Source organism: Panulirus ornatus, chromosome 7 (genome assembly GCF_036320965.1).
Source record: "Panulirus ornatus isolate Po-2019 chromosome 7, ASM3632096v1, whole genome shotgun sequence".
In the NCBI taxonomy this organism is placed as follows: domain Eukaryota; kingdom Metazoa; phylum Arthropoda; class Malacostraca; order Decapoda; family Palinuridae; genus Panulirus; species Panulirus ornatus.
Genome location: NC_092230.1, coordinates 46,569,602 through 46,595,302, shown reverse-complemented (window position 1 = coordinate 46,595,302; position 25,701 = coordinate 46,569,602). Strand labels below are relative to the sequence as shown.

Here is a 25,701-nt window from a genome sequence, read left to right as displayed (position 1 = left end):
TACAAATGAATACAATATATCATAATATCACACCCATTATGAACCCTCCAAACCCCAACTTCCATATCACTTCGATCACCATAAGAAAAAGAGAAAAAAAATATCTCACTCTTACCCATCCAGCATGACTTCAAACCTAATCTCTCTACTACACCACCAGGAAATCTCATAAAACACATTCTGGATAGCCTTAATCAACCACAGCACCCCTCCCAAATAGTAATCAGGCAACAGACATCAACAAAACATCTAACATAATTTTTTATTATCATTATTTTGCTTTGTCGCTGTCTCCCGTGTTAGCGAGGTAGCGCAAGGAAACAGACGAAAGAATGGCCCAACCCACCCACATACACATGTATATACATACACGTCCACACACGCAAATATACATACCTATACATCTCAATGTATACATATATATACACACAGAGACATATACATATATACACATGTACATAACTCATACTGTCTGCCTTTATTTATTCCCATCGCCACCTCGCCACACATGGAATAACAACCCCCTCCCCCCTCATGTGTGCAAGGTAGCGCTAGGAAAAGACAACAAAGGCCCCATTCGTTCACACTCAGTCTCTAGCTGTCATGTAATAATGCACCAAAACCACAGCTCCCTTTCCACATCCAGGCCCCACAGAACTTTCCATGGTTTACCCCAGACGCTTCACATGCCCTGGTTCAATCCACTGACAGCACGTCGACCCCGGTATAACATAATGCCTAGTTATATTCTCACATAAAAAATATTTTGCACAACCCTCCACATAAAACAAAAACTCACAAAATTCATCTCCAGCATCATCCTAAATGGTCTCACTTCCAAAACTCAAGTTGTAAAATAGAGTATCCCATGGAGAAGCTCTCTCTCCATCCACATCTTCCTACATGACTTCATTCCACCTCAATGCATACCAGGGAGAAAAACCTTTCAAAGAAGACCACCTTATAATTACATAATGACACCTCACCAGTACAAGAGCAACAATGAACAATCAACATTACCAGGACATTAGCCACCATCAAGCACCATATGGCTCACTTCAGCTTCCATAATTCCATTCATTGCCATGCTCACTCCAAGGTATCTAAAACACCCCACTTCAGGTTTGCTCACTCCAAGGTATCTAAAACACCCCACTTCCTTCAGTTTATCTCAATATAAACTTGCTGTTCAACTAAGCTGTCTCCTTTCACCATTTAACTTAGCTTTTATTCACATTTCCTCTCAATATTCTCTCTTCAAACAATATCACATATTCCCAAAACACTAATCAATATGAGCAAAGTGAGCTGACAGCAAACAGTTAATAAAAGATCATGTAGGTAATCAAAGAAAACCAGAAAAACCCTGGTTCACTTCTATGACACTGCTCTCATTTTTAATCATCATTAATTAGCTAAATCTGCACAAAATACCATATGGCAATACTAGGAAGAGCTACAGTTACTAGGTATTATTAGACCTTGCCTAACACTCCCCATGCCTTCATTTACACACAGAGAAAAAGACAGTAACCTGCTTTAAACAATTAAACCTTAAAACCAGAAGAAATAGAAAAACTAAAATTCTGCTCTCTACTGAGTTGAGCCAACTTCCAACCTCACACTGAAAGAGTACAAAATACCCAAGATAAATTATAAGGCTTGACATTGTCCATATAAAGATAATCAACCTCAGATTACATATACTTCTGTTGTTGTACCTACTGCTGCTACTCCTTATGAATTTAAATCCTAAAGCAAAAGGACTGGATTCGATTATAAAATTTAGGCTTATAAGCCAAGCACTGGAGCATCTAAGGCTATTCAGCACTCTTAATACAGTTTAGAATACTCTTAGAAATTCAGTTTAACTCAAACAAATGATCAATTTCAGTTTTGATAGACCAAGAAGGGAAAAATGAAATGTATAAGAGTGAAAATTGCCTGTGTTCATCTGAAAGCTCAAGCTTGGCCTGTGCAGCATGGTTAAACCTACCTGGGAAAGGATAATCCCAACTGCCATAGCTCAATCACTGCTCCACACAAACACCACCACTGCATTAAGGTCCATGTGGATTGGGGGGAAAAAGCACTAAGAGGCTTACTGCACTCCTACCTACACCCTCAACTAGGTCGAAAGATGACCAGCATAATGAATAATGACTAACATCTTGATCCCTGGGGATAGGGGAGAAAGAATACTTCCTACACATTCCCCGCGTGTCGTAGAAGGCGACTAAAGGGGATGGGAGTGGGGGGGGGCTAGAAACCCTCACCTCCTTGTATTTTACTTTCTAAAAGAGGAAACAGAAGAAGGAGTCATGTGGGGAGTGCACATCCTCCTCAAAGGCTCAGACTGGGATGTCTAAATGTGTGTGGATGTAACCAAGATGAGAAAAAGGAGATATAGGCAGTATGTTTGAGGAAAGGAACCTGGATGTTTTGGCTCTGAGTGTAACGAAGCTCAAGGGTAAAGGGGAAGAGTGGATTGGGAATGTCTTGGAAGTAAAGTCAGGGGTTGGTTAGAGGACAAGAGCAAAGGAAGGAGTAGCACTACTCCAGAAACAGGAGTTGTGGGAATATGTGATAGAGTGTAAGAAAGTAAACTCTATACTGATATGGGTAAAACTGAAAGTGGATGGAGAGAGAGGAGTAATTATTAGTGCCTATGTTACTGGTCATGAGAAGAAAGATCATGCGAGCGAGATAAGTGTTTTGGGAGCAGCTGAGTGAGTGTGTTAGCAGCTTTGATGCATAAAACCGAGTTATAGTGATAGGTGATTTGAATGCAAAGGTGAGTAATGTGGCAGTTGGGGGAATAATTGGTGTACATGGGGTGTTCAGTGTTGTAAATGGAAATGAAGAGCTTGTAGATTTGTGTGCTGAAAAAACGCTGGTGATTGGGAATACCTGGTTTAAAAAGAGATATACATAAGTATACGCATGTAAGTAGAAGAGATGGCCAGAGAGCATTATTGGATTACTTGTTAATTGATAGGCGTGTGAAAGAGAGACTCTTGGATGTTAATAAGTTGAGAGGGGCAACAGATGTCTGATCATTATCTTGTGGAGGCGAAGGTGAAGATTTGTAGAGGTTTTCAGAAAAGAAGAGAGAATGTTGGGGTGAAGAGAGTGGTGAGAGTAAGTGAACTTGGAGAGGAGACATGTGTGAGGACATACCACATGAGACTGAGTGCAGAATGGAAAAAGGTGAGAGCAAACATAAGGGGAGTGGGGGAGGAATGGATGTATTTAGGGAAGCAGTGATGGCTTGTGCAAAAGATGCTTGTGGCAAGAGAAAGGTGGGAGGTGGGCAGATTAGAAAGGGTAGTGAGTGGTGGGATGAAGAATTAAGATTGTTAGTGAAAGAGAAGAGAGAGGCGTTTGGACAATTTTTGCAGGGAAGTAATGCAGATGACTGGGAGATCTATAAAAGAAAGAGGCAGAAGGTCAAGAGAAAGGTGCAAGAGGTGAAAAAGAGGGCAAATGAAAGTTGGGGTGAGAGAGTATCATTAAATTCTAGGGAGAATAAAAAGATGTTTTGGAAGGAGGTAAACAAAGAGCGTAAGACAAGAGAACAAATGGGAGCATCAGTGAAGGGGGCTAATGGGGAGGTAACAACAAGTAGTAGTGAGGTGAGAAGGAAATGGAGAGTATTTTGAAGGTTTGTTGAATGTGTTCGATGATAAAGTGTCAGATATAGGGTGTTTTGGTCGAGGTGGTGTGCAAAGTGAGATGGTCAAGGAGAATGGTTTGGTAAACAGAGAAGAGGTAGTGAAAGCCTTGCTGAGGATGAAAGCCAGCAAGGCGGTGGGTTTGGATGGTATTACAGAGGAATCTATTAAAAAAAAAGAGGTGACTGTGTTGTTGACTGGTTGGTAAGGATATTCAATGTAGGTATGGTTCATGGTGAAGTGCCTAAGGATTTATGGAATGCATGCATAGTGCCATTGTATAAAGGCAAAGGGGATAAAGGTGAGTGTTCAAATTACAGAGGTATAAGTTTAAGTATTCCCGGGAAATTATATGGGAGGGTATTGACTGAGAGGGTGAAGGCATGTACAGAGCATCAGACTGGGGAAGAGCAGTGTGGTTTCAGATGTGGTAGAGGATGCACACTGTGGATCAGGTGTTTGCTTTGAAGAATGTATGTGAGAAATACTGAAGAGAAACAGATGGATTTGTATGTAGTATTTATGGATCTGGAGAAGCCATATGATAAGAGTTGACAGAGATGCTTTGTGGAAGTATTAAGAGTATATGGTGTGGGAGGTAAGTTGTTAGAAGCTGTGAAAAGTTTTTATCAAGGATGTAAGGCATGTACGAGTAGGAAGAAAGGAAAGTGATTGGTTCCCACTGAATGTTGGTTTGCAGCAGGGGTGTGTGATGTCTCCATGGCTGTTTGATTTGTTTACAGATGGGGTGGTTAGGGAGGTGAATGCAAGAGTTTTGGAGAGAGGAACATGTATGCAGTCTGTTGTGAATGAAAGGGCTTGGGAAGTTAGTCAGTTGTTGTTCGCTGATGATACAGCACTGGAGGCTGACTCAGGTGAGAAACTGCAGAAGCTGGTGACTGAGATTGGTAAAGTGTGTAAAAGAAAAAAGCTGAGAGTAAATGTGAATAAGAGCAAGGTTATAGGTTCAGTAGGGTTGAGGGACAAGTTAATTGGGAGGAAAATTTGAATGGAGAAAAACTGGAGGAAGTGAAGTGTTTTAGATATCTGGGAGTGGATTTAGCAGTGGATGGATCCATGAAAGCAAAAGTGAGTCACACGGTGGGGTAGGGGTTGAAGGTTCTGGGAGCGTTGAAGAGTGTGTGGTAGGCCAGAACGTTACCTCAGAGAGCAATAGTGGGTATGTTTGAAGGAATAGTGGTTCCAACAATGTTATATGGTTGCAAGGCATGGACTATAGATAGGGTTGTGCGGAGGACAGTGGACGTGTTGGAAATGAAATGTTTGAAGAAAATATGTGGTGTGAGATGGTTTGATTGAGTAAGTAATGAAAGGGTAAGAGAGGTGTGTGGTAAGAAAAAGATTATGGTGGAGAGAGCAGAAGAGGGTGTATTGAAATGGTTTGGTCACATGGAGAGAATGAGCGAGGAAAGATTGACAAAGAGGATATATGCAAGAGGTGGATGGAACGAGAAGTGGGAGACCAAATTGGAGGTGGAAGGATGGAGTGAAAAAGATTTTGAGCAATCAGGGTCTGAATATACAGGACGGTGAAAGGCATGCAAGGAATAGAGTGAACTGGAACAATGAGGTTTACCTGGGTTGACATGCTGTCATTGGACTGAACCAGGGCATGTGAAGCGTCTGGGGTAAACCATGGAAAGATTTGCGGGGCCTGGATGTGGAAAGGGTGCTGTGGTTTTGGTGCATTACACATGACAGCTAGAGACTGAGTGTGAACGAATGTGGCCTTTGTTGTCTTTTCCTAGCGCTATCTCACGCACGTGCGGTGGGGAGGGGGGTGCCATTCCATGTGAGGCACGGTGGCGACAGGAATGGATGAAGGCAGCATGTATGAACATGTGCATGTGTATATCTGTATATGTCTGTGCATGTATATATATATATGTATACGTTAAAATGTATAGGTATGTATATGTGCGTGTGTGGGTGTTTATATATGTACATGTGTATGTGAGTGGGAAGGGCCATTCTCTCGTCTGTTTCCTTGCGCTACCTCGCTAGCACGGGAGACAGTGACTAAGTATAATAAATAAATAAATGCATATGTATGTATACGTTGAAATGTATAGGTATGTATATGTGCGTGTAAGGGCGTTTATGTATATACGTATGTATGTGGGTGGGTTGGGCCATTATTTTGTCTGTTTCCTTGTGCTACTTCACTAAAATGGGAGACAGTGACTAAGTATAATAAATAAATAAAACATCTTGATCATTGAAGAACTTTGATATTTAGAAAAGAAGGTTCAAGTGACTGCAGACCAAAAGAAAAATAAACCTCAACTGAAAACAGTTTCATCACTGAAGCTCTAAATTACATTCATTCTCCTAAATATCTCAGACTTCATTTCCAATTGACAGCCAAGACCATTCTGACTCCCACCTCAAAGAGCACTCTGCAGAGGTACTGCTAATTACAGGTAAGTCTATGATACATGGAATCTTCATTTACCAACTTTGTGAGGAGCCAACTACAGTAATCTGTCACTTACAGTGATATGGAAGCCACTTTACTTTTAATCTTTGCACATGTTTTCTTTTCATACTTTGTTGCTGTTTCCTAAGTTGGTGAGGTAGCGTCAGGAAGTTACATAATCAGTAATTCAAAATGACATCACAAAATTTTAAAGTTGATGTATGTACATCTCAGCCCTATGGAGAGAGAGAGAGAGAGAGAGAGAGAGAGAGAGAGAGAGAGAGAGAGAGAGAGAGAGAGAGAGAGAGAGAGAGAGGAAAAAGAAAGAGTAAGAGAAAGAGAGTGTGCTCCCATAGTCTTTTCTAGGTGCAAATGAAAAATTCATAGATGTTTAGGAGAAAACTTGAAGCAACCATACCTTTTTATAGATAAGATCAATAGGGCAGCCCATGTTGATATCCACAAAGTCTACCTCAGTATTTTCATTCAAGAGCTGGGCACATTTAATCATAGTTTCAGCACTGCTTCCACACACCTGAGGAGAAAATCATGACAAAAACCTGGTAGGTCACCATATTCTTCGTCATTGAACTTAATATCTGAATTACCTCTGAAATGAGAGAAACAATTTCACATGATATCATTATATGAAATTTACATACATTTCTATAAAACTGCTACTAATATCAACTCTGTTCCCATTTGCAGGGCATCATGGTATGGATCAAGTGCATATAGGCATCCAACTTTCATGGGAATTCATATTATAGGGTTCAGGTCCCTGACTGTTCCCAACAAGCTGGCAGTCGGGAAACCCAATCCCCTATAGTAATCTTTCTACCTTCCTGCTCGTCTGATTTTCAAAATTGATAAAATCATATTTCTAAGAATTACATGCATTCATTATTACATTACATGTATTCTGAAATAGTCTTGTTTCTTACCTTTGATTCAGTGATAACATTTATCCAAATCTATTTTCATGCATGTGCCGTTGAGCTTTTTATTAACTACTTATATTATCATTTCTTTTTTCTTATCATATACGACTGCCACTTAACATGTTAGTAAGATAATGCCATGAAACAGACAAAGAAGTGCCTATCCATTTGCATACAAATATATGTACATACACACTCTGAGTCAAACAAAGCTCACAGGTAAAGGGGAAGAAGGCTTGGAAAAGTCTTAGGATTAGTCAGGGGTTAAAGAGAGGACAAGAGCTAAGGAAGGAGTAGCAATATTCCTGAAGCAGTTGTGGGAGTGTGAGTGTGTGTAAAGAAGTAAATTCTATGTTGATGTGGATAAAACTTAAAGTGGAAGGTGAGAGTGGGCAATTATTGGTGTTTATGCACCTAGTCATGAGAAGAAAGATCTTGAGAAGTAAGTGCTTTGGGAGCAGCTGAGTGAGTGCGTCAAAAGTTTTGGTGCACGAGACCAGGTATTAGTGATGTGCGATTTAAATGCAAAGGTGAGTAATGTGGCAGTTGAAGGTATAATCAATGTACATGGGGTATCAGTGTTGTGAATGGAAATGGTAAAGAGCTTGTGAATTTGTGAGCTGAAAAAGACTGGTAATTGGGAATACCAAGTTTAAAATGAGAGATATACACAAGTATACATATGCAGGTAGGAGAGATGGTCAACAGGCATTATTAGATTACATATCAATTGATAGGCATGTACAAGAGAGACTTTTGGATGTTAAAATGCTGAAAGGGTAGCTGGTGGGATGTTGGGTCAATATCTTGTGGAGGTAAAGGTAGAGGTTTTCAAAAAATAAGAGAGAATGTTGGGGAGAAGAGAGGCATTAGAGTAAGTGAGCTTGAAAAGGAGACATTTGAAGAAATACCAGGAGACTGAATGTAGAATAGCAAAAGGTAAGAGCAAATGATGTGAGGGGAGTGGGTGAGAAATGGGATGTATTTAGGGAAGTAGTGATGGCATGTGCACGAGGTGTATGTGACATGAGAAAGGTGGGTGGTGGGCAGATTAGAAATGGTAGTGAGTAGTGGGATGAAGTAAAGTTGTTAGTGAAAGAGAAAAGAGAGATGTTTGGACGATACTTGCAAGGAAGGAGTACACATGCCAGGGAGATGTATAAGAGAAAGTGGCAGGAGGTCAAGAGGAAGGTGCAAGGGTTGAAATAGAGGGCAACTGAAATATGGGGTGAGAGAGTATCATTGAACTTTAGGGAGAATAAAATGATGTGAAGGGAGCAGGTAGAGAAGTAATAACAGGTAGTGATGAAGTGAAGAGGAGATGGAGTGAGTATTTAGATGATTTGTTGAGACTGTTTGATGACAGAGTGGCAGATGTAGGGTGTTTTGGTCAGGGAGGTGTGCAAAGTGAAAGAGTTAGGGAAAGTGGTTTAGTGAAGAGAGAAGAGGTGGTGAAAGCCTTGCGGAAGATAAATCTGGCAAGGCAGCTGGGTTGGACTGTATTGCAGTTGAATTTATTAAGAAAGGGTGTAAATGTATTGTTGATTGGTTGGTAAGAATATTCAATGTATGTACGGATCATGGTGAAGTGCCTGAGAATTGGCGGAATGCATGTATAGTGCCACTGTACAAATGCAAAAAGGATAAAGATGAGTGTTCAAACTACAAAGGCATAAGTTTATTGGGTATTTCTGCAAAATCATATGGGAAGGTAGTGACTGAGAGGGTGAAGGCATGTACAGAGCATCAGATTGGGAAAGAGCAGTGTGGTTTCAGAAGTAGTAGAGGATGTGTGGTTCAGGTATTTGCTTTGATGAATGTGTGAGAAATACTTAGAAAAACAGACTGATTTGTATGAAGCATTTATGGATCTGGAGAAGGCATATGATAGGGTTGATAGAGATGCTTTGTGGAAGGTCTTAAGAGTATATGGTGTGGGAGGTAAGCTGCTAGAAGCAGTGAAAAGTTTTTACCAAGGATGTAAGGCATGTGTACGAGTAGGAAGAAAGGCCACATCCACTCAAATCCATACATGAACTGTCATGTGCAATGGACCGAAACCACAGTTCTCTAAATTCTATTGCTAAACTAAGAAAGCCTTCATGAATTTTTAATAAATCTAGAGGTATTCCTCAATTCAGGGCTATTATGTAACAAATTACCTGGATACCAAAACAATCTTCTGAGCTGTGTCGCTTAACAAGAGCCCATTCACTTGGGGAACCCTGGAGAAGACAAGAAGCAAGTGCCATTTCTCCACAAGTTATATCAGCCCCATAACTCTTACATATGCGACGGAATGGCAGGTTTCCCAAGGTGGTAAGTGGTGCCAAGTATGTCTTGCCCCTCCACTCCAACTGAAAATAAAAGATGAAAACATGTAACAAGAATAAATCAATATTTTTTCATGTCACAAGCTCTGGTCAGGAACAGATATCCTCATTACAGCTAGACACTGAATAAAAAATGGGAAAATGAGGAAGAGAGGGCAAAAACAAGGGGATAAATAACAGGTAAAAACACATGACAGATTAATGCTGCATAAAATCAAAAGGTACAAAGCCTATCTCAGAAGTTTATCCAAACAATAATCAAGACTAGCACTCCCCTGACCCAGGTAGGTGTCTTTTTCTTTCTGCCTCACTAACACATGGACTACTGACATTCTGTCCACAAATAAGAAATCTCTCCTTGTCATACATAACACTTAACTACACTTCAACTTGCACAGCTCATTCTTCATAATTCTAGATTTTTTTGAGGGGAGCACAATGTGCTAGCCCTGCCTTTTGGCAAAATGATAGCAGCAGTACATAAAAGTAGTAGGTAGGAACATTTAGGCAGGAACATCAGGTAGTAGTAGTTGGAAAGAGCATTAGATGGAAGTAGTCTGTAGGAACATTAGGTAGGAGCCTCAGCAAACACTATGCTAGACTTCCCTTCTGCCAGTGGCCCATTAAGGGTGAAACACTAAAGGTTAAGAAGTCGCACTGGAGTTCACTAATCATGGATACTCTTCTGCTGAGGCTACCCCTTTCAGGGAGTTGTAACTGGAAAGGGCATCAGACATATAAACAGACAGAGAGACAATCATAACACAGAGCATGTGTGGATCAGGTGTTTGCTTTGAAGAATGTATGTGAGAATACTTAGAAAAACAAATGGATTTGTATGTAGCATTTATGGATCTGGAGAAGGCATATGACAGGGTTGATAGAGGTGCTTTGTGGAAGGTCTTCAGAGAATATGGTGTGGGAGGTAAGCTGCTAGAATCAGCAAAAAGTTTTTACTATGGATGTAAGGCATGTGTATGAATAGGAAGAGAGAAGAGTGATTGGTTCCCAGTGAATGTTGGTCTGCTGTAGGGGTGTGGGATGTCCCCATGGTCTTTTAATTTGTTTGTGTATGGAGTGGTTAGGGAGGTAAATGCAAGTCTTGGAAAAAAGGGCGAGTATGCAACCTGTTGTGGATGAGAAGGTCTGGGAAGCGAGTCAGTTGTTGTTTGCCAGTGATACAGCTCTAGTGGCTGATTCATGTGAGAAACTGCAGAGGTTGGTGACTGAGTTTGGAAAGGTGTATGAAAGGAGAAAGCTGAAAGTAAATGTGAAGAGCAAGATTATTAGGTTCAGTAGGGTTGGGGGACAAGTTAATTGGGATGTAAGTTTGAATGGAGAAAAATTGCAGGAAATGATGTGTTGTAGATATCTGGGAGTAGACTTAGCAGCAGATGGAATCATGGAAGCAGAAGGGAGTCAGAGGGTGGGGGAGGGGGCAAAGGATCTGGGGGGATGAAGAATGTGTGGAAGGAGAGAACATTATCTTGGAGAGCAAAAGTGGGTATGTTTGAAGGAATTGTAGTTCCAATAACGTTATAGGGTTGTGAGGCATGGGCTATAGATAGGGTTGATGTGTTGGAAATAATATGTGGTGTGAGGTGGTTTGATCAAGTAAGTAATATAAGGGTAAGAGAGATGTGTGGAAATAAAGAGTGTGTGGTTGAGAGAGCAAAGTGGGTGCTTTGAAATGGTTTGGATATATGGGGAGAATGAGTGAGGAAAGATTGACAAAGAGGATATATGTGTCAGAGGTGGAGGGAACAAGAAGCGGGAGACCAAATTGGAGGTGGATGGATGGTTTGAAAAAGATTTTGAGTGATCAGGGCCTGAACATACAGGAGGGTGAAAGGCGTGCAAGGAATAAAGTGAATTGGGATGATGTGGTATACCGGGGTCAACGTGCTGTCAATGGATTGAACCAGGGCATGTGAAGCATCTGGGGGTAAACCATAGAAAGGTCTGGGGGGACTGGATGTGGATAGGGAGCTGCAGTTTCAGTGCATTAAACATGACAGCTAAAGACCGAGTGTGAAGGAATGGGGCCTTTTTGTCTGTATTCCTGGCGCTACCTCGCGCACATGCTCATACATGCACATATACATACATATACATATCAACATATACACACATATACAGAGACATATACATACATACACATGTACATGTTCATACTTGCTTGCCTTCATCTATTCATGGTGCTACCCCACCCCATAGGAACAGCATCGCTACCCCCTGCTTCAGAAAGTTGGCACCAGGAAAACAGAGACCCAAAAAAACTGTTATGTGTAATGCACCAAAACCACAGCTTCCTATCCACATCCATGCCCCGCAGACCTTTCCATGCTTTACCCTAGACATTTCACATGCCCTGGTTCAGTCCACTGACAGCACGTTGACCATGGTATACCACATCATTCCAATTCACTCCATTCCTTGCACACTTCACACCCTCCTGTATGTTCAGGCCCAATCTTTTTCACTCATCCTTCCACCTCCAATTTGGTCTCCTGCTTATCCTTGTTCCCTCCATCTCTGACATATATATCCTCTTTGTCAATCTTTCCTCACCCATTCTCTCCATATGTCCAAACCATTTCAACACACCCTCTTCTGCTCTCTCAACCACACTCTTTAAAATTTCACACCTCTCTTACCTTTTCATTACTTAATCAAACTGCCTCACACCACATATTGTCCTAAATCATTTTATTTCCAACACATCCACCCTCCTCTGTACAGCCTTGCAACCATATAATATTGCTGGAACTAATATTCCTTCAAACATACCCATTTTTGCTCTCCGAGATGACATTCTCTCCTTCCATACATTTTTCATCACTCCCAGAACCTTTGCATCCTCCCCCACCCTGTGACTCACTTCTGCTTCCATGGTTCCATTTGCTGCTATGTCCACTCCCAGATATCTGAAACACTTCACTTCCTCTAATTTTTCTCTATTTAAACTTACATCCCAATAAACTAGTCCCTCAACCCTACTGAACCGTTCTAATAACCTTGCTCTTATTCACACTCACTCTCAACTTTCTCCTTTCACACACTTTTCCAAACTCACTCACCAACTTCGGCAGTTTCTCACTCGAATCAGCCACCAGAGCTGTATCATCAGCAAACAACTGGCTAACTTCCAAAGCCCTCTCATCCCCAACAGACTGCATACCTGACCCTCTCCAAAACATTCTCTCCTTCCACATATTCTTCATTGCTCCCAGAACCTTCGCACCCTCCCTGACCCTGTGACTTACTTCCGCTTCCATAGTTCCATTTGCTGCTACATCCACTCCCAGATATCTGAAACACTTCACTTCCTCCAATTTTTCTCTATTTAAACTTACATCCCAATAAACTTGTCCCTCAACCCTACTGAACCTGATAACCTTGCTCTTATTCACATTTACTCTCAACTGTCTCCTTCCACACATTTTTCCAAACTCACCAACTTCTGCAGTTTCTCTTTTGAATCGGCCATCAGAGTTGTATCATCAGCAAACAACAACTGACTCACTTCCCAAGCACTCTCATCCACAACAGACTGCATACTTGCCCCACTCTCCAAAACTCTTGCACTTACCTCCCTAACCATCCCATCGATAAACAAATTAAACAACCATGGGGACATCACACATCCCTGCCGCATACCGACATTCACTGGAAAATCAATCACTCTCTGCTCTTCCTACTCATACATATGCCTTACATCCTTGGTAAAAACTTTTCACTGCTTCTAGCAGCTTACCTCCCACACCATATACTCTTAAAAGACTTTCCACAAAGCATCTCTATCAACCCTATCATACGCCTTCTCCAGATCCATAAATGCTACATACAAATCCAACTGTTTTTCTAAATATTTCTCACACACATTCTTCAAAGCAAACACCTGTCCCCATGGTTGTTTAATTTGTTTATGGATGGGGTGGTGAGGAAGGTAAATTTGAGAGTTTTGGAGAGAGGGGCAAGTTTGCAGTCTGTTGGGGATGAGAGGGCCTGAGAAGTGAGTTAGTTGTTTGCTGATGATACAGCACTGGTGGCTGATTCAAGTGAGAAACTGCAGAAGCTGGTGACTAACTTTGAAAGTGTGGGAAAGGAGAATGTTGAAAGTAAATGTGAATAAGAGCAAGATAATTAGGTTCAGCAGGGTTGAGGGATAAGTTAGTGGGGATGAGTTTGAATGGAGAAAAAAATGGAGGAAGTGAAGTGTTTTAGATATCTGGAAGTGGACTTGGCAGCAAATGGAACCATGGAAGTGGAAGTGAATCACAGAGTAGGGGAGAAGGGAAGGTTCTGGGAAGGATGAAGAATGTGGGGAAGGAGAGGGCATTATCTCGGAGAACTTCTTTTCAATCAGAGCAAGAGTATCCAATTTACTTATCTCTCCTCTCTCCTCATCATGATTACATCCACACACATTCAGACACCTCAATCTGATCTGTGGAGGAGGATAAGCACTTCCTGCTTGACTCCTTCCATTTCTTATTTTAGAAATCAAAATAAAAGAAGGGGAGGGTTTCCGGACCCTTCTTGTATATAAAGGATATATGTGTCACTTAAGGAGAGGAGAAGGTGAAGGGGAAGACCAAACTGGAGATGGAAGGATGGAGTGAATAAGACCTTGCGCACTAAGAGTATGAACATGCACATGTTGGGTTAAAGGTCTATGCATAGCATAGAGTGAATTGAAGCAATGTAACAAACAAAGTAACATGCTATCAAAGGACTGAATGAGGACACATAAAACAGCCAGGGGAAACCACAGAAAGGTCTGTGGGGCCTGGTTGTTGACAGGGAGCTACTGTTTTTGTGAATCACACATGACAACCAGAAAATGGATATAAGCAGATGAGGCTTTTTCTTCATCCAATCCTGGCACTATATTGATAGTGTAAGAAATGGCAAACAAATACAAAAAAAGATAAATATAAGGATATAAAGAGATGGGTACACAGATGGATATAATGATGTAGAACTGCACTTTTCTGAGCCAAGACAAAATATATGAATCCTGAACAGTCAACCCATCTAAAGATGCATAAGTGGAAACATCCCCTACCTTTTTCCTCTCCCTGGCTGTTGGTTTAATAATATCTTCTTCAGAAGTTGGCCCCAAAAAGCTACTTCCTGTGTGCTGAAGCTTTTCATTATCTATTTCACAAGTTCTGCTTCCCTCTTCAACATCATCTCTACCTGAGCCATTTTCATGGTCTTTACAAACTGAATTTTCAGTGCATATCTGAGAACCATTTTCTACATTGTTCTTGCCACAATCACCATTTTTTTCTATTCCATCACAACTTTTCTCTTCAGGAAGAGTCCTTTCTTGTTTTCCATCCAAACTCTTGTTTTGTTTTTCTTGCACTCCCTCAACTGTTCTGTTTTGGTCACTAGCGACAACCTTTGCCATATCTGACTGAACTTTCCGGTGGATCTGCACAGCCTTTGTAAAGTCATACTTCCGTCTCCGCAACCTATGCTGCACCTGCAATCACGAAAGCATAATACACACCAATAAAATTTATTCTAATTCAATATCTTTAGCTTGTTGATAAAGAATGCATTTCAACATCTGTTTTAGGAATATACTGACAAAACATTTTATCCAGTTTCTTCTATCAATCATGGTGCTTAAGGAAATTATTCAAAATTCACAGTTCTTTAATAGTAATGCTTTATACATTCACCTTAATTTGTAATGCTCACAGAACAAATAACCTTCAACCATGTGTTTATCTCTCATCATACCATTTTGCATTTAGACTCACTTTTAATACTCAAACAATGCACTTCCTCAAGTATACTACTGCTAGTCAATGCACACTGACACATCTCTACTACCCACACACTGTACACAGACAACCTGGCCTTTCAAATAATTTCTGACTTCCTCTTCCTACCACTAACATAGGCCCTTCTAATATATATTTATTTATATTTATTTTGCTTTGTCGCTGTCTCCCGCGTTTGCGAGGTAGCGCAAGGAAACAGACGATAGAAATGGCCCAACCCACCCCCATACACCTGTATATATACATACACGTCCACACACGCAAATATACATACCTATACATCTCAATGTACACATATATATATATACACACACAGACACATACATATATACCCATGCACACAATTCACACTGTCTGCCTTTATTCATTCCCATCGCCACCTCGCCACACATGGAATACCATCCCCTTCCCCCCTCATGTGTGCGAGGTAGCACTAGGAAAAGACAACAAAGGCCCCATTCGTTCGCACTCAGTCTCTAGCTGTCATGCAATAATGCCCAAAACCACAGCTCCCTTTCCACATCCAGGCCCTACACAACTTTCCATGGTTTACCCAAGACGCTTCACATGCCCTAATTCAATCCACTGACAGCACGTCAACCCCGGTATACCACATCGATCCAATTCACTCTATTCCTTGCCCGCCTTTCACCCTCCTGCATGTTCAGGCCCTGATCACTCAAAATCTTTTTCACTCCATCTTTCCACCTCCAATTTGGTCTCCCACTTCTCCTCGTTCCCTCCACCTCCGACACATATATCCTCTTGGTCAATCTTTCCTCACTCATTCTCTCCATGTGCCCAAACCATTTCAAAACACCCTCTTCTGCTCTCTCAACCACGCTCTTTTTATTTCCACACATCTCTCTTACCCTTACATTACTTACTCGATCAAACCACCTCACACCACACATTGTCCTCAAACATCTCATTTCCAGCACATCCGCCCTCCTGCGCACAACTCTATCCATAGCCCACCCCTTGCAACCATACAACATTGTTGGAACCACTATTCCTTCAAACATACCCATTTTTGCTTTCCGAGATAATGTTCTCGACTTCCACACATTCTTCAAGGCTCCCAGGATTTTCGCCCCCTCCCCCCACCCTATGATTCACTTCCACTTCCATGGTTCCATCCACTGCCAGATCCACTCTCAGATATCTAAAACACTTTACTTCCTTCAGTTTTTCTCCATTCAAACTTACCTCCCAATTGACTTGACCCTTAACCCTACTGTACCTAATAACCTTGCTCTTATTCACATTTACTCTTGACTTTCTTCTTTCACACACTTTACCAAACTCAGTCACCAGCTTCTGCAGTTTCTCACATGAATCAGCCACCAGCGCTGTATCATCAGCGAACAACAACTGACTCACTTCCCAAGCTCTCTCATCCACAACAGACTTCATACTTGCCCCTCTTTCCAAAACTCTTGCATTAACCTCCCTAACAACACCATCCATAAACAAATTAAACAACCATGGAGACATCACACACCCCTGCCACAAACCTACATTCATTGAGAACCAATCACTTTCCTCTCTTCCTACACGTACACGTGCCTTACATCCTCGATAAAAACTTTTCACTGCTTCTAACAACTTGCCTCCCACACCATATACTCTTAATATCTTCCACAGAGCATCTCTATCAACTCTATCATATGCCTTCTCCAGATCCATAAATGCTACATACAAATCCATTTGCTTTTCTAAGTATTTCTCACATACAATCTTCAAAGCAAACACCTGATCCACACATCCTCTACCACTTCTGAAACCACACTTCTAATATATCTACCTGTAAACTACTAAATCACTTAAATTTCCTACTCTTTTCTTATTCACTTATTTCATTATACTTTGTTGCTGTCTCCTGTGTTAGTGAGGTAGCGCAAGGAAATGGACGAAAAATGGCCAAAACCACACCACATACACATGTATATACATAAACGCCCACACACGCACATATACATACCTATACATTTCGACGTATACATACATATACATATATATACACATGTACATATTCATAATTGCTGCCTTCATCCATTTATGTCACCATCCCGCCACATATGAAATGGTACCTCTCTTCCCCCGCACGCATGCCAGGTAGCACTAGGACAAGACAACAAAGGCTACATTCGTTCATACTCAGTCTCTAGCTGTCATGTGTAATGCACCAAAACCACAGCTCCCTTTCCACATCCAGGCCCCACAAAACTTTCCATGGTTTACCCCTGACACTTCACATGCCCTGGTTCAATCCATTGACAGCACATCGACCTCGGTATACCACATTGTTCCAATTCACTCTATTCCTTGCATGCCTTTCACCCTCCTGTATGTTCTGGCCCAGATCACTCAACATCTTTTTCACTCCATCCTTCCACCTCCAATTTGGTCTCCCACTTCTCGTTCCCTCCACCTCTGACACATATATCCTCTTTGTCAATCTTTCCTCACTCATTCTCTCCATGTTACCAAACCATTTCAAAACAACCTCTACTGCTCTCTCAACCAAACTCTTTTTATTACCACACATCTCTCTTACCCTTTCATTCCTTACTCGATCAAACCACCTCACACCACATATTGTCCTCAAACATCTCATTTCCAATACATCCACCCTCCTCTGCACAACCCTATCTATAGCCCATGCCTCGCAACCATATAACACTGTTGGAACCACTATTCCTTCAAACATACTCATTTTAGCTCTCCGAGATAACGTTCTCGCCTTCCACACATTCTTCAATGCTCCCATAACCTTCAACCCCTCCCCCATCCAGTGACTCACTTCCACTTCCATGGTTCCATCCAGTGCTAAATCCACTCCCAGATATCTAAAACACTTCACATCCTCAAATCCACTCCCAGATATCTAAAACACTTCACATCCTCCAGTTTTTCTCCATTCAAACTTTCCTCCCAATTAACTTGTCCCTCTACCCTAGTGTACCCAATAACCTTGCTCTTATTCACATTTACTCTCAGCTTTCTTCTTTCACACACTTTACCTAACTCAGTCACCACCTTCTGCAGTTTCTCACCTGAATCAGTCACCAGCGCTCTATCATCAGCAAACAACAACTGACTCACTTCCAAGCCCTCTCAACCACAACAGACTGCATACTTGCCCCTCTTTCCAAAACTCTTGCATTCACCTCCCTAACAACCCCATTCATAAACAAAGTAAACAACCATGGAGACATCACGCACCCATGCCGCAAACTAACATTCACTAGGAACCAATCACTTTCCTCGCTTCCTACTCAAACACATGCATTACATCCTCAATAAAAACTTTTCACTGCTTCTAGCAAAGTACCTCCCACACCATATAATCTTAATACCTTCCATAGAGCCACAAATGCTACATACAAATCCATGTTTTTCTAAGTATTTCTCACATACATTCTTCAAAGCATACACCTGATCCACACATCCTCTACCACTTCTGAAACCACACTGCTCTTCCCCAATTTGATGCTCTGTACATGCCTTCACCCTCTCAATCAATACCCTCCCATATAATTTCCCAGGAATACTCAACAAACTTATACCTCTGTAATTTGAACACTCACCTTTATCCCCTCTGTCTTTATACAATGGCACTATGCATGCATTATGCCAATCCTCTTTTCTTAAATTCATATATTCTGCACCACAAAATGCAGAATTCCTCAAGGAATGCTGTAACATTCACTTAACATATTCAGGACTTGACAATATGGAAATGAGTGACCAATAAATTTGTGGATGACTGGATCTGTCAGACCATGAATACAAGAAAAGGTATGCATGCTACGAGTACAAAGGTAGATTCTTACAATGGTACTTTTCTACTTTTACATATCAACTTTGCTAGACCTATCATACATATGTTCTCAACTTTTTTTGATATAACTAAAAGCAAACATTTAGTTTACTCATGCGTACCAGTTCACTAATAAACAATAATGCACACCTCTTTCTTCAAAATATTGCTGACTGGTGGATTATTCTTGAACTTAGCCCAGAGATCCTCATTAACTATGTTGCCCAAACCTTCAATATGATCAACACCAAATCTGCAAAACAAACAAAAAACTATTATCCTGTTTACTAAACTGCCTTAAAGCTTTCTTTCCAATGATAATGATCTACTTTCTCTAATCCAACCTTTCAATCAGTCCCAAATAACAGCATGTCTATCAGCATAATGTAAGCAAAGTCCTTCCAACATAAATTGGTTACTAATTCCACACCACTGTGTTAAAGACTTAGCAGCATTGTTTATAATATTTTTTTTTCTTTTTTTCTTTGTCGCTGTCTCCCGCATTTGCGAGGTAGCGCAAGGAAACAGACGAAAGAAATGGCCCAACCCACCCCCATACACATGTATATACATACACGTCCACACACGCAAATATACATACCTACACAGCTTTCCATGGTTTACCCAAGACGCTTCACATGTCCTGATTCAATCCACTGACAGCACGTCAACCCCGGTATACCACATCGATCCAGTTCACTCTATTCCTGCCCTCCTTTCACCCTCCTGCATGTTCAGGCCCCGATCACACAAAATCTTTTTCACTCCATCTTTCCACCTCCAATTTGGTCTCCCACGTCTCCTCGTTCCCTCCACCTCCGACACATATATCCTCTTGGTCAATCTTTCCTCACTCATTCTCTCCATGTGCCCAAACCATTTCAAAACACCCTCTTCTGCTCTCTCAACCACGCTCTTTTTATTTCCACACATCTCTCTTACCCTTACGTTACTTACTCGATCAAACCACCTCACACCACATATTGTCCTCAAACATCTCATTTCCAGCACATCCACCCTCCTGCGCACAACTCTATCCATAGCCCACGCCTCGCAACCATACAAAATTGTTGGAACCACTATTCCTTCAAACATACCCATTTTTGCTTTCCGAGATAATGTTCTCGACTTCCACACATTCAAGGCCCCCAGGATTTTCGCCCCCTTCCCCACCCTATGATCCACTTCCATTTCCATGGTTTATAATATATGCTTAAAAAATCTGTATGGTTACCTTGATGCTGTATATATGAAACAGTAATGACTCGCATTGATACAAAAATGTGAAAAATTTGACTCATTAACACAAAAGAGACAGATTTTGGTAGTAATAAAAAAGGGATTGGAAACAACTTCCCTGAAGGATACTGTGCAGGAGACTGTTGGAGTCAATTCACTGAAGTTCATAACATAGCAGCTCTTAAGTATACTGGAGAACAATGTACAAAATAAATACAACACGTTCAGTATTTGTCATTGTCTTACTCTTCTGAATAAATAAAAGCTAAGTAAACCCTATGTTTGTTTCAATCCATTCAGTGCAAGTATATACTTGAATTTCTCAAAAAAATTTTTTTTTCAAATGTTCCTGTTGAATTTGTTTATCGATGGGGTTGTTAAGGAGGTGAATGCAAGAGTTTTGGAGAGAGGGGCAAGTGTGCAGTCTGTTGTGGATGAGAGGGCTTGAGAAGTGAGTCAGTTGTTGTTCGCTAATGATAGAGCGCTGGTGGCTGATTCAGGGGATAAACTGCAGAAGCTGGTGACTGAGTTTGGTAAAGTGTGTGAAAGAAGAAAGCTGAGAGTAAATGTGAATAAGAGCAAGGTTATTAGGTTCAGTAGGGTTAAGGGAAGAGTCAACTGGGAGGTAAGTTTGAATGGAGAAAAACTGGAGGATGTGAAGTGTTTTAGATATCTGGGAGTGGATTTAGCAGCGGATGGAACCATGGAAGCAGAAAGAAGTCACAGGGTGGGGGAGGGGGCGAAGGTTCTGGGAGTGTTGAAGAATGTGTGGAAGGCGAGAACATTATCTCGAAGAGCAAAAATGGGTATGTTTGAAGGAATAGTGGTTCCAACAATGTTATATGGTTGTGAGGTGTGAGCTATAGATAGGGTTATGTGGAGGAGGGTTGATGTGTTTGAAATGAGATGTCTGAGGATAATATGTGGTGTGATGTGGTTTGATCGAGTAAGTAATGAAAGGGTAAGAGATGTGTTGAAATAAAAAGAGTATGGTTGAGCGAGCAGAAAAGGGTGTATTGAAATGGTTTGGTCACATGGAGAGAATGAGTGAGGAAAGATTGACAAAGAGGATATGTGTCAGAGATGGAGGGAATGAGGAGAAGTAGGAGACCAAATTGGAGGTGGAAGGATGGAGTGAAAAAGATTTTGAGCAATCGAGGCCTGAACATACAGGAGGGTGAAAGGCAAGCAAGGAATAGAGTGAATTGGAATGATGTGGTATACTGGGGTCAACGTGCTGTCCATGGACTGAACCACGGCATGCCAAGCATCTGGGATAAACCATGTAAAATTTTGTGGGGCCTGAATGTGGAAAGGGAGCTGTGGTTTCAGTGCATTACACATGACAGCTAGAGACTGAGTGTAAACGAATGTAGCCTTTGTTGTCTTTTCCTAGTGCTACCTCACACATGTGTGGGGGGAGGGGGGTGCCATTTTCATGTGTGGCAGGGTGGCGATGGGATTGGATGAAGGCAGCAAGTATGAAATGTATAGGTATGTATATGTGTGTGTGCGTGTGTGGGTGTGTACGTATATACATGTGTATGTGGGTGGGTTGGGCCATTCTTTCGTCTGTTTTCCTTGTGCTACTTTGCTAACACGGGAGACAGCGAGAAAGTATAATAATAAAAAGAAAAATCCTGTTAGCTTTGATGGGAAGAGTGGATGACATTGAAGAGTTTGAAAAAACTGGAACTAATTCACATAAAATAAAGTTGTCAGATACATACACATAGTGCAGAAAGACTTCACTGCTACCTGCAACATCACATTACAAACTTTTCAGTGTCTCAAGCAAATACATCCAAGAAGAATCTTATAAGAACACAGAAAACTTGTCACCTACTAGAAAACTTCATAAAACAAAATCATATGCCTAACTCAAAAATAATCTTTCTTTCCTTCATGCTTGGTCACCATTTCCCACTTTAACAAGGTAGTACCAGGAACATACAAAGAAAAGGCCTCACATCCATTCTCAAACTGTCATGTGTATTTCACTAAAACTACAGACCCTACCCACAACCGGGCCTCATAAACCTTTCTTCCATCTGCTTCATATGCCCTGGCTCTGTTCAAAGACAACACCTTGCCTCTTGTATATCACATCGCTCCAATTCATTATATTATGTAAAAACTTTCACCCTCCTCCATGTTCAGGCCCCGAACACTCAAAATCTTATGCACTCCATCCCTCCATTTCCAGTTTGGTTCCCCCTTTTCTTTGTCCCCTCCACTTGTGACATGTTTTCTGTGTCAACCTCTCCTTACTCATTCTCTCTACATGTCCAAATCATTTGAGTACATCATATTCAGTTCCCTTAACCATATTCCTTTTACTACCAAACCTCTCTCTCACCCTATCATTACTTGACCAACCCTCCTCACACCATATAGTGTCCACTAAAATTTCATTTCCAACACATTCACCCCCTTTCTCTACATTTCTATCTATAGCCCATGCCTCACATCCATACAATACAATCAGGACTACTATAACTTCAAACACACCCATTCTTTGCCCTCTCAGACAGCAACCTATCTTTCCACACAATAATAAAAATAATTTCCCCCCCCCCTTATATATCTGCCATTTCCTGCATCAGCGAGGTAGCATCAAGAACAGATAACTCAGTGTTAGAGGGAAAAATCCTCACTTGGCCCCATTCTCTCTTCCTTCTTTTGAAAAAGTAAAACAGGAGGGGAGAGTTTCTAGTCCACTGTTCCACCCCTGTAGGGCCTGGATGTGGATGGGGAGCTGTGGTTTCAGTGCATTACATGTGACAGCTAGAGACTGTATGTGAACGAATGTCGCCTTTTTTGTCTGTTTTCCTGGTGCTATTTTGCTAAAGGGGGTGCAACGCTATTTCGTGTGTGTGGTGGGGTAAGGACAGGAATGGATGAAGGCAAGTATGAATATGTACAAGTGTATCTATGTATATGTCTGTGTATGTATATGTTGATATGTATATGTATGTATATGTGCATGTATGGGCATTTATGTATATAAATGCGTATACGAGTGGATGGGCCATTCTTCGTCTGTTTCCTGGCGCTACCTCGCTGACGCAGGAAACAGCGATTAAGTATAATAAATAAATAAATAACCAAATAAATAATAATGAAAAGGAAAAATTTGAGGTCAATTACTGTTCCAGTTAGAAAAGGGTCCATATTCTTTCTTGAAATAAAGAAAATATTTACAAGCAAGACTTCAAGACATACTGCCAAGGAATGGAGCAAACCCATCCCCCTCTGTAAGACCTTTTCACAAGACTCAATCCTATACTTAAGGAGAGTAAGTGAAGGGAAAATACATAAAATTTCTAAGTCTGAGAAAACTGCATTGCAAAAAAAGAATCTTTTCAGGCTACCTGCATGTGAAACCATGATGACACATGCCATATGTCTGATAGATGTGACATTTTGGTCCTATATCTTCAGGTTTGGATTGCATGAACCCAGGGATATCATGCAAGAAGTCACATTTGGGGAAGGTGCACTTGCCATCTCCATCTTCTCCCACACGAAGACACCAAACAGACCGACAGAGTTTGCTGCTCTTGGGAGCTTTTACCAATCTGGGCCGTTTTGTACTTCCACCTGCAAAAATATAATGTTAAGATTCTATAGAAACAGTTTGAAGCAAAATCAAATGATCCTTTTATACACCTAATACCCTTTCCCCACACTAGCAAAGCAGTGCCATGGAAACATGAAAAAAAATCCTTACTTCGGTCCTTCTTCCTATTATATAAACCCATTATACATGTAAGGATTTTTGACATCAACCTCTCTTAGTCTCCTTTTACAACATGAAGGATACTTTTTCTTACACAATTTCACCCACCTTAGAGATCTAGTAACAGGAATAGACAAAAATGGCCTTATTTGCATACATCTCGTCAGCTGTTATGCATAATGTACCAAAACCAGAGCCTACCATCTACAGGCATGCTCCACAGGTTATTCTGTGATTCTTCCTGACAGTTTCACATGCCTTAGTATCCCTCTGACAACAAAATACTCCCTCCATACGCCACATTCATTCTATTACATGCATACTTCTTACTATCCTAAATATTCAGGCCATGATACCCCAAAGCCTCATCCATGTACCTCTCTGGGGCAGCAGTTTAGCATTCCTGACTGTGACACATTCACATGCTACCCAGGGTCGAGCCTGCATAGGTTCAAATCCTGGTCACTACAGTCAGTCCATACTTCACCCAGCTGTTCATCATCCCCTAGTAGATAGTCAATAAAACGGTACCTGGCTTAGGCTAGCACATACATGTGTACATTCATATATAATATTTATTCATTTATTACACGTAACCGCCACTGCTTCCCGCACCAGCGAGGTAGTGCCAGGAGAAAGATGAAGAAAAACCCATCTACCTATTGTTCATACTACTTGCCATTTCCCGCGTCAGCGAGGAAGCGTTAAGAAGAGAGGACTGAGCCTTTGAGGGAATATCCTTACTTGGCCCCCTTCTCTGTATGCATACACCCTCATACATGTACATATACATATCAACATATACATAACCATATACATATATACACATGTACATATTCATACTTGCTTGCCTTCATCCATTCCCAGTGACACCCCATCCCACATGAAACAGCACCTGCCTACCAGTGTCAGCGAGATAGCAACAGAGAAAAAGACAAAAAAGGCAACAATCATTCACACAGTCTCTAGCTGTCAAGCATAATGCACTCAAACCACAACTCCCTATCCACATCCACGCCCCACTGACCTGGATGTGGGTAGGATAGAAAGAATAATTCTCATGTATTTCCCGTGTGTCATAGATGGCGACTGGGGGGGGGCTGGGAACTCTCCCCTTCTTGTATTTCAATTTCTAAAAGTCTGAATGTGTGTGGATGTAACCAAGATGAGAACAAAGGAGAGATGGGTAGTATGTTTGAGGGATGAAACCTGGATGTTCTGGCTCTGAGTGAAATGAAACTCAAGAGTAAAGGGGAAGAATGATTTGGAAATGTCTTGGGAGTAAAGTCAGGGGTTGGCGAGAGGACAAGAGCTAAGGAAGGAGTAGCAATACTCCTGAAGCAGGAGTTGTGTGAGTGTGTGATAGAGTGTAAGAAAGTAAATTCTAGATTAATATGGGTAAAACTGAAAGTGGAAGGCGAGAAATGGTTGATTATTGGAGTTTACGCACCTGGTCATGAGAAGAAAGATCATGAGTGGCAAGCATTTCAGGAGCAGCTGAGCGAGTGTGTCATCAGTTTTGGTGCACAAGACTGGGTATTAGTGATGGGTGAGTTGAATGCAAAGGTGGGTAATGTGGCTGAGGATTGGGAGGTATTTAGGGAAGCAGTAATAGCATGTGCAAGTGATGCATGTGGCATGAGGAAGGTGGGAGATGGGCAGATTAGAAAAGGTAGTTAGTGGTGGGATGAAGACATTGCTT

At 41.3% G+C, this 25,701-nt stretch overlaps 1 protein-coding gene across 4 annotated transcripts in view; it reads right to left on the bottom strand.

The window, feature by feature from the left end:
• Window positions 1-25,701, bottom strand: part of Dus3 (Dihydrouridine synthase 3) — a 62,911-nt gene that overhangs the window by 29,422 nt on the left and 7,788 nt on the right. For all 4 annotated transcript variants that reach the window (XM_071663710.1, XM_071663711.1, XM_071663712.1 and 1 more), the window contains 5 exons: window positions 23,632-23,860; window positions 19,169-19,271; window positions 14,460-14,885; window positions 9,218-9,412; window positions 6,533-6,649 (listed from right to left, as the gene is read on the bottom strand). In XM_071663710.1, the coding sequence (XP_071519811.1) occupies window positions 6,533-6,649; window positions 9,218-9,412; window positions 14,460-14,885; window positions 19,169-19,271; window positions 23,632-23,860 (1,070 nt within the window). The remainder of the gene's footprint in view (window positions 1-6,532; window positions 6,650-9,217; window positions 9,413-14,459; window positions 14,886-19,168; window positions 19,272-23,631; window positions 23,861-25,701) is intronic.